The sequence below is a fragment of the Drosophila rhopaloa genome, unplaced genomic scaffold (genome assembly GCF_018152115.1).
Source record: "Drosophila rhopaloa isolate 14029-0021.01 unplaced genomic scaffold, ASM1815211v1 contig_3, whole genome shotgun sequence".
In the NCBI taxonomy this organism is placed as follows: domain Eukaryota; kingdom Metazoa; phylum Arthropoda; class Insecta; order Diptera; family Drosophilidae; genus Drosophila; species Drosophila rhopaloa.
In genome coordinates this window covers 24001429-24011683 of record NW_025335123.1, presented here as the reverse complement: position 1 = coordinate 24011683, position 10255 = coordinate 24001429, and the positions used below count along the sequence as shown (strand labels likewise).

Genomic DNA, 10255 nt, shown 5'->3' with positions numbered 1-10255 from the left:
GTGAAGAAATTAAATCGATTAAAAATCGATCAGTAGTTTGTTTAAATATAGTTGTTTGCTTTTTCCTTTTTTGGGATTTTTAGAGCTACATCTTTAGTAAAGTTAAATAATTTGTGCCATATTTTTTATTACCCGAAAAGTAAACACATTTTAGACTTTTAATTTAACTCACTTTAAAGAAGGGTGAAAGGGATAAGATATTTCGTCATTAGCCGAGCATCAGATCAGCAACATCATTAACATGCCGCCACCTCTTGAGTCACTTTCTACTTTCACTGCTGCACACGCACACTGCTGCACACAAACCCACACCAATGCAGTTCCTCATTTCGCACTTGAACGCTAACACGGCACAAATTGACGTCAGCGATGGTTAATGATAACCCTTTGGCTTAACACAGACAATCATATGCTTTCTGTTATCTGTTATCTTTTATCTGTTATCCCCAGCATTGCGATGTAAGCGGTGGGTATGAATAGTTCAGGTGGATTTTGCGACGCAGATGCCTGAAGTACCCAATCTAAGGCTCTTGCCGATTGCTAATTACTTAGTTGGACAAACACTATTTGTATTTTCCAAAGAACCCTCAGCTGATCATACAGATCGGCGCTTCCGCAAGCTGGCAGTACAGCTATTGACCGCAGGTGCAGATGGAGTACAGTGCGAATTGGCTAAGCGCTACTTGGATTCCTAATGATATATCTCTCTGAAAAATCCCTTAAGTTTCTGATATTATATTTTAGGAAGCCAATGCCTATTTCTGATTATATTATATGTTTGAATACAAGATTGATTTTTGGCTTTACTTTCGAAGTTCCCCTTTAAAACCGCTATATGTATAATATGTATCTGGTCGGGACTACATCTATCTTATCCACCGACCTCGCATTGCAGGGCCAGCATCGCCAGTCGGCTGAAACACACATGCGGTTTGATCTTGATCGCCGCACTAGGGTAACGCGGTCTGTAAGTAGTAAATAGTGAATAGTGAATAGTGAAGCAGTTAAAGACCACATGTTTGGCCAAGGTAAATAAATTCATCAAAATTAAGAGACATGCGTGTGTATTCTTGTTAACATTGTTAACAGCTTTAAAAGTTTGTAATTTTCCAAAAAAAAACCTTACCATTTGTCAAGATCGAAGAGATTTCGCTGTGATGACGTCTATATTTTTATCTGCGGGTCAATGTGCCTTCCACACGCTACATATATCAAAAATATTACTCAGCCGACATGTGGTGCATACAGCTAGGTCTAAAATACTGGTATTCCATTTGATATGTACCATTTCCCACACCAATAATAAGAACTATTGCTTTTAGGTGATATTTAGTTTTAAACAAATCATTGTTTCTTTTATTCTCTTTCAATTTGGTCGTAGTGCGTGGTGCATTACTCTTCTTTTTATTTCCGTTCAATATAAAAACAACCGCTTTTTGCAGTGTATTTGTGCTGAAACTTATACTGCTAGGAACATCAATCTTCGAATAAAGGATTCCTCGTCTCATTTTCGAAAATCAGAATGAAGGAATAATGGTTAATCGTCGATAGTTACTTGATAGAAAACAAAAAATATCGCTTAGCCTAGAATGGAGTTCAATGTGAAAAATTGTACACTTGAAGAAATTTTCAATGAACTTGTCGCGTGAATTCGTTAAATAAATAATCAAAACGTTTGGAAAAAAAACATAGGATTAACCTAACTTGCGTTTATGCTTAGTGTATAAAGTAGTTAAAGTTAAACTTTACTTTTTCTTCACTTTCATTTGTATATGAGATGCTTTATTCGTAAAATAATAAACAAAATGTTTGGGGTCGAAGTCGAAACAAAATGAAACGAAACCTAAAGGTAAATTATGATAAATGGAGTGATTCTAGTTGAAAGTTTTGGTCAAAATTAAAAGGGGTTTGTATTGCCTTTCTTCTGTGGTTCTTAAAAAAGTAATGTATGCGCGGATGTATGTATATATTTTTTGTATTTTTCTATTATTTATTTTTGCTTTACTCTTCATTTTCATTTGTCGTGTAAATATGTGAGAAAGTGAAAAAAAAACATCACAGTTAAAACTTCAGTACATTTTCTCGTGGTTCGAAATTAATCAAGAAATAAAAAAAAAAAACAATATGTGTATATACATATGTAGATTAAAGTTCTATTTTTCTCTATAAATTTACGCTTACAAAATATACCTATGTATCGCATATAAATATATGATTATCCTTCTTCTTCTTCTTTTTTTTTGTCGTATTTGTCATTTCAATTTTGCGAATTACTTGATATATATACGTTGTGCCAACACCTGGCAATGGGGCCCTATATAACCCGGTACATCGGATACATCAGATACATCAGTGTTATAGAAACCGATTGCCAGGTGAACGACGCAGCTGAGATTTTAGGATTGTTTTCTTGTTGAATACCGTACAAACTAGGCGATCCTAACTGGCTTAACTACTAAAAGTACTTGCTGGCCCCCATGTGTTTCCGACACCCCCCCTCGCGCCTAATCCTCCCAGCTCCATGTGGGATCCAGCTCCCGGTTGATCCGCCACAGCATCAGCTCCATGCAGGCCCGCGAGTCCTCGAAGCTGCTGTGTCCCGTGGTGCCGTCGCCACTCTGGATCTCCCGCTTGAGGTGCACCTTGGTCAGGTGGCGCAGGGCCTTGCGATACGGAAACCCACTGCTGTGCGGGAAGCTGATCGAGGTGTCGATCAGGGTGTTGTGCACCAGCCGCAGGGCCCGCAGGTCGTTGTCCAGCCCGTGGCCAATGAGGATTGTGTCCGCTGCGATCAGCTCGAGGAGATCGCGCTGCACCTCGGCCAAGCTCTTGGCCCCGGAGCGCAGATCCCGTTCCGTGATGCCCGAATACCGGGTGTTGTAGTCTATGATGTCGCACTCGGGCCGCACAAAGTGCTCGTACACCAGCTGCCCATTGAGGGCCACCAGTGAGACCTTGGTCACGTCCAGGCCGCGACCCGTGTAGCTCATCTCGCAGTCCAAAGCGTACACAGCGGGCTCCTCGTCCTCGGCGCAGATCCGATGCTGGGTCCTCACGAAGTCGTAGTAGGGTCCATTGACCCCCACCACCGAGCCCGTCCACACGTGCCGGTCGCCCAGGCAGCAGCCCGGCGAGGATTCCTCGCCCTCGTGGCAGCAGGTCCAACGGCCATGGCAGACGCCATCGTAGTACCGCTGGTACTTGCCGGAGTGGTAGTGGCACTCCTCGCGGGTCAGGTACTGACCCGTCAGCTCGTCCACCAGGAAGTGGCGCTTGCAGCGGGCACAGGGCTTGGCCAGACTCACCTGGACGTACTGGCAGTACTTGAGCTCCAGCTCGGCCTCGCCGGAGGAGGAGGAGGACGACGACGAGGAGTTGGAGGACTCGCATTCGCTGCCGCTCCACTCGCCGCCGGACTCCGAGTCCAGGGATCGGGGTGAACTGTTGCCGGAGTCGCTCGAGGTGGCCACCTCCTCCTCCGACCGCTGGTTGCTCAGCCCGTCGTGGCAGTTGATCACGGTGACTGCCGGAGCAGTCTCCGCCAGGGCAGCGGCAAAGCTCATGTGTGGCAGGCACTTGAAGATCTCGATGGCGCCCTCGTGCACCACGGACTCCACGGGGAATCCGTAGACCCTCAGCAGATGGTGGTCGATGACGTGGCGTCGCAGCCTCTGCACCACTGCCCTATCGTCCAGATCCAGTTGCTCGTACTGGCGCAGCTGGGGCACCAGGAAGTTGGCGTTCTGGCGACCACGTTCCCGCTCCCGCCGCCATTCCAGGGCGGCTCCCGGCATCAAGGAGCGCTCGATCCGCTTCCGGTTTCCACTCGCAAGAGGGGAACTCGTCGGCGAACTGGTGGGCGAACTCAAGGCCGAGGAGGAACTGCTGTCGCAGGTTTTGCGCTGGGTGTTGCTGCAGTGCTTCGAGATGTTGCTGCCGGGATTGCCGATGTTGCTGCTGTTGATGCTGTTGATGCTGCTGCACTTGACCGGCTTCTTGTTGCTGCCGCGCTTTTGCTGCTGCTGCTGTTGCTGTTGCGGACTGTTGCTGTTGCTGTTGGGATTGGGCTGCTGCTGCTGCTGCTGGCGCCACTTGCCGCCAGTCTGCTTGGTTTTCTGGCCCCCAATCGAGGCAGTTGCTCCTGGCTTCTGGCCATTCTGGTCGGGATTGCGGAGCTGCTTCTGCTGGCGCTTTGAGCGCGACTTGTTGCCGCAGGGTACACCTGCAACAGTACTGTTGCCACCGCCGTTGCCGCCGCTCGAGTTGCCCTTCGGCTTATTCAGATGCTCCCTGCTGGAGTCAATGTCCTCGCTAGTCGCCTCGCTGCTGGTGCTATTGCGATGACCCGGGTTGTGCTGGCCCAGAAATTTGTCTGCAACGAATTGGAAAAGGGTAAGAAAATTAATCAAATATTAAATTTATATTATATTATTTTTTACTTCGTGCTGATATATTATCTTCTATTCGCGAAACAATTTGATTTCCCTTGAGCTCTTAATATTTTTAGAATAATAAATATTTTGTTTAGCTCATATAATTTATATCGTTTGATATTTTAACATAATTGATTAAAGGTATATTTATTAATTTGTCTTAAACTAATTAAAACATCTCAGAAAATTCTGCCAATAAAATAAAATATTCGCTAAGAAATTCAAATTCTGATAACAGGCTCGCACACAAGCGTAAAAAGTTAATACACAGGCACACACGCTTATCAACAAACGCCACGTGCTTATGAGTATTTCTTTTTTTTTGCCGTTTCTATATCTCCCTCTCGCTGTCCCTTTCTTTGTTTTAGTATTTAGTACACTTGGAAAAATTTGGAGATTTTTTGTGTTGAATATTACGGTTCGGATTATAGGATGAGTAGAGTAAGCAGATGTAATTCCATAAGTTAGATCAAAACATAGTAGCATATTTTCCTATAAAGATTAATTCATTTTTAATGCCTAATTATACAAAAATATATTTGAATATTGGTAATTAAACAACGTTAACACTTTTCACCGTGTAAATATATGTATTTAATTTTTGATAGTGTGATTTGATTTAGGGAAGGTTACGCATGACTGGAAATTGACGCATGTGTGCGGCGTTCCTACCTCGAGTTTTTGCTAATTCAGCTTATTTGGTTGCCACCCAACGGGTGAGTTAATAGGGGGTGGCAGGGGGAGGGGCTAGTGTTGACGCATTACAATTATACACATTTTATTATGACTATTATATGCCGCCTGTTATTATTAAGCGCTTTATGTTGTCGGGCTTCCGCATTTAGCTCATCATTTCCCCATTCCCCTTTTCAATTCTCGTTCTCAAGTTAATCATTTAAGTTCTAAAAGGGGGGCTTGTGGGGGGGGTGTTGTCAAGCGCCAAGGGGGGCTTATAAGGGAGGGGGGGGAGGTGCTTTGAGCTGGCTTGACCTGTTGTCAAAGTTTACTTTAAGTTTTTGGGGTTTACATTTTGGCGAGGATTTATCACGCTGGATAAACAAAGAGTCCAGTTGATTGAATGAAACTACTTAAGCTGAAATTATGAAAATTTATACAACACCTAATGTTGCGTTATTAGACGCAGTATATCGACAAGTTTGTTATACCATAATTTAAATAATTTTTTATTTTATTATATTTAAGAAAGTGCTTTTTATTGGAAACCAGCTTTATTAATAAAGATCCTAAAGAATTAAGTTACTAGTTAAGTAATATATTTATAATTAGGTTTACAAGAAACCGATAAATAGTATCCCTCCACCCTCTTCAACCAAAATAAGTAAATTGATTTTGATATCTATCGGAGATATTCGAATTGTCGCACTAAAGTCGACCATGTTATGTCTTCCTGTTCCGTCAAGTGTCATCCGTCACTCAGAGGAGACTTATGACGTATCTGGCGTCGATGATATTTTCTTATCTGTTTTCCAGCCGGCTATTTGTGAAATGCCAACCGCTTCCTTGTAGTGAAAAGTGCTCGAGCACTTCCTTAACACTCGTGCACTCCCCATGTACCCATATGTATACCCCGTTTTGGGGCCCAGAAAGTGGTGGCAGCCACTCGGATCGAAACTGAATTTCAAAGTGCGCATAGATAAATCATATGGCGAGGTGGGTTTGTTGACTTCGCCGCGTCGAAGGACGCCGGGCACTAAGCACCCAGACGTGAGCTGGAAACCCAAAGACCCAATGGGATCATCAGGGGGCGAAGAAATGATATCGGGCGGATCGAATTATTGTTTACATATGTACCCGCACATATGAGCCTTCTACATATACTCGTAGGTATGTCCATCACGTATAATTGTCGTTCAGTACATGCTGTGGTATACAAGTGGTCAAAGATTAGATAAAGCGTGGCCAGTTTTGGGCGTGTTTCGGTTTGGCTTTTGGCCATCTGTCCATCTGTCCAACTCTCGGAAGCCAAACGAAATTTTGGTTTTAAATGTTTTTACGACAGGCCCTATAGTGTGGCTTTATCGCCGGCCAACGCACGCGCCAAACTCTCCAAACAGCCTTGAAAAGTCATATAGAATATACATATATTTTTCACATAAATTATGTACATCCGATTAAAAGGTAAACAAGGCAAAATGTATGCGTTGTATGATATTTTTCTACTGCTCACCAGATAAGGATGAGTAATATGAGACATTGGTCACACTAAAATGGAGCTTTTTCTGGTAACATTTTAATATAACTTTGCCACCCTATTATGTAAGGCAAAAAAAAAAATAAATGTTAAATTTATTACTTCCACATGTCGAATTTATCTGTGAGCATAATCTTCCAAGATTTATATTCTGATTACCTCCATAAATTAGTGTCGCACTTTAAAGTGACCATTTTCCAAGCGGTTTCAAGGGCATTCAATCTCTCTTCATACGCAGACCTTAACCTTAAAAGGGGTACGGGTAAACGTACATAAAACACTTAAGAGCCAGCGATTAGATAGTTTAGTTAAATAAGTGAGACTAACGTGTCAGAGACTGACAAATGATAATCCATGAAAATACACGGCATATAAAGCACTTGTTGTTAAAAGCACTCGTGCTTTAAAATACGTACAGCTTAGAAATTGATTTAAATGCAAAATTCAACTGTCGTATTACGAGCGTGAAAACACGCAGGTAGCCAGCACATATGATATTGAATAACTGGGAATTCTTTAAATATTGCGCTAGCTATTGTCCCAAAACGAATTATATCTATTGTATTATGAACACAAAAATCCTATCCCCGTGGCATGTGCCAGATTTAAGTTCCCCTGTCTAGACTGAAGGCTACCCACATCTGGTTACCGGGCAGTGATAAGATGTGCGTGTCCAGGGACCCACAATTACTATATACATATTCCCGACTGCCCAATTCCCAGTTACCTACGGCAACAGCGTCCAAAAGTTCCCTCGAGTATCGCGATTGTCTCCGCACCTGTGATTGTGATTGTGATTGTGACTGTGGTCGAGTGCCCAAAAGTCGCCATTCTAATCAGCTCTCGAATGCGGCAATCCCGAAATATATAGAATGAACACAAATCAAATAAACTCGGGTGGGATTTATAAAGTCAACAGCTGTTGAGGCGAGATAGGCCTTCCTTCGATGATGAATCGGAAACCCTAAGGGTCATACATTACTTCGCAACTAATCTATTTACTCATCTCAGGAAACGCCGAAATTGGTTTCAGCTGGGCAACAGCAACACTTTGGCATTTAATTAGTTTTCGCCGCGCAGTCAACTGTCAAGATAAGTCCATAAATATGCATTAGTTTTATCAACCCATATCGCGTAGTGACGCAATCGATGTTATAATTCCGAGTCATGACGTCATGGGTGACCCATTTTTATGGTCAGATCCAAACAGTTTCCCAGGTACTCAAAGTGTACTTTTCCGCGACTTAAAAACGACCTTCGGCTTTATGCGGCGCTTCCTGTGTCAAGACAACGAACAAAAATTATTCGTCTCGCAATTGGCTTGTGCATTTTTAATGAGGCCCGAAAACTTGGCTTTGAGCAAAGCGAAAAAAAACGAAAAAATTATAACTATAATACTAGTAAAACATCATCGCGATAGTTAATTTTTACCGAACACAACACGCTCACGTATGTCACAACATCCCGTCGTCAGTCCATAGTCCCACATTCGCCTTTAATGTAAACTAATATGAGTGGCTTTAATCAAATAGAAATAATATATGCGTATGCAAAATGCGGCCATTGAGGTCAGCAGAAGGGGCACAAAGATTTAATAATTTCCAAGCCAAAACAAAACTGCGGGCCGTAAAAAGCAATCAAAGCGACTCACTGTATTTAAGGGTAACTCAGATATACGTACTATATATAGTATATGGTACTATATATGGCTGTGTGCACGCAATGGCCAGATTGTTGTAATCAAATCATTAGATAAAACCTGCCATCTGATCTGTTGGTTTCACTTTGTGTGGGAAACCAGGACTCGTAAATTTGTTTTATCAGTCGTTTTTTTTTTTTTTTTGCTCTGGAACCCATTTTGAAATAGCCCGATTGATAATCTTTATATCTTTATGTGCTTATTAGGTGTATTCTAAAAAACAATGTACAAAAATATTTACCCTGCGATAAAAGTTCTAAGAATAACGTTATGGGGTCTGGGTCTGTTTTTTTATTCGGTTAAAGTTTAAAGTGCCAGTGAATATCTCTTGGGATATTTATTATGTTTTATGAGATCTAAATACCCTTGTATAATGTTTACAATTCTACAAAATTTTCTTATAATATTTTAGTTCTGGGAAATCACTTATGCTTTTGTATGAGCATTAAACAGTGGTGGTAAAACAAAGCCTAGACAATATTTACTCATGGATAAAGCTATTATGAATTTGGGATTGTTGTAAGGAAACGCAGATAGAGATAAGTATAATTATAAAGCTTATCTTTTATGTTTATGTTATTTATGTAAAGGTGGCTTTTAATAATACTTGAGACCTTTTTAAACTCGAACATTTAATATTACGCCCCTTATTTGTTTCCAATTGATTAATCTATTTCCAAGTGGTGACATAAGACGTAAAAATCTGAACTTTCTCCTCCGGCTTAACCCTCGGTGTGGCCTCACCCACTAAGCGAAGATCTCGGTGATCTTTGGTCTCCAAGTTCGGATCAGATTGGATCGGATCGGATCGCATCGTGTTGGAGACGCGGACTCAGACATTGGGTAAACGCCCGGGGCTTAAACGGCGAACACGTTAACCTTGACTATTGCCGGCGGCGGCGAATCACAGTGGGGCATCGAGGGGTTAAGCGGGGGGCGGGGGTGCGGTGTCGGCGTGAGCTATTCCAAAGATCGGCAAAGAAATGCGAATGATGATGTGATGATCAAGCCGAACAATAATAAACGGAATTGCGAGCACTCTTTACGATTGTTATACAAGTATTGCGGCTAGACATTTCAGGCGGCAGCAGTCTTTAATGGGTTAATAATGCGAGCAGGCATCCAAGCAGGCTACAGTGTGGATCATGAATATATGTGTGGTGTAGAAAATGGGTGAGTGTGTGACTTTTATGAGCCATTTTCAACAAGCAGACAGAAGCGAGAGCTTAAATGAAATGAATTACTTTTAAACTCTACACTCATGGGCAGCACTGTACTTGTCTATTTTAGCCTATTCCATCGAGGTGACTGTGTTTTATTGCGGCTTGATGCACCGTTAGTTGGCACCACTTAAAATGGCAAGCAAAAATGAGTTCAAGCTGTCTTTGGACTCGAATTGCAATTGGCCTACAGAGAAACAATCGTCGGAGAAAGGCAAAGAGTCGGGGAAGATATACATATATATACCATATATAGCCTCAAATCCGATCCGTGTGAGATTCAGTGAGGCGTGAAAAACGCATTCGCCAAATGTCGGGCCGCAAAAACCGCACATGGAAGCCATTCCTTTTAACCAAGACAATTATCTAATGAGTGTGAGCCATATAAAAGACTTTGGGCATAACATTTTAATTGGAAAATGCTGTAAAGTCTGAAGTGGAAGTTTGTTGTAAAAAGTCTGGGTTTGGATCATAATGTGGATAATTTAGTAATGACTAATTTATATCATTCTGGCATATCATCTATTGAAGTCTTAATAATATTTCTTTTCAGGCGATGCCTTGAAGAACATATTGATCATGTTGTCCTTCCCAGTATTATTGCACTAATAACCTAAACGAAAGAAAACAAAACAACAAGTTCTGGGGGTCGTTTTGTAGCATTTGGGGCACTTAACGCCGCGGTGCCAAT

At 42.1% G+C, this 10255-nt stretch overlaps 1 protein-coding gene across 5 annotated transcripts in view; it reads right to left on the bottom strand.

Annotated features, from left to right (window-relative positions):
- Positions 1-1316: 1316 nt before the first annotated feature.
- Positions 1317-10255, bottom strand: part of LOC108046941 (transcription factor 20) — a 39862-nt gene continuing 30923 nt past the window's right edge. For all 5 annotated transcript variants that reach the window (XM_017126923.2, XM_017126917.2, XM_017126918.2 and 2 more), the window contains one exon: positions 1317-4372. In XM_017126923.2, the coding sequence (XP_016982412.1) occupies positions 2505-4372 (1868 nt within the window). In that variant the 3' untranslated portion in view covers positions 1317-2504. The remainder of the gene's footprint in view (positions 4373-10255) is intronic.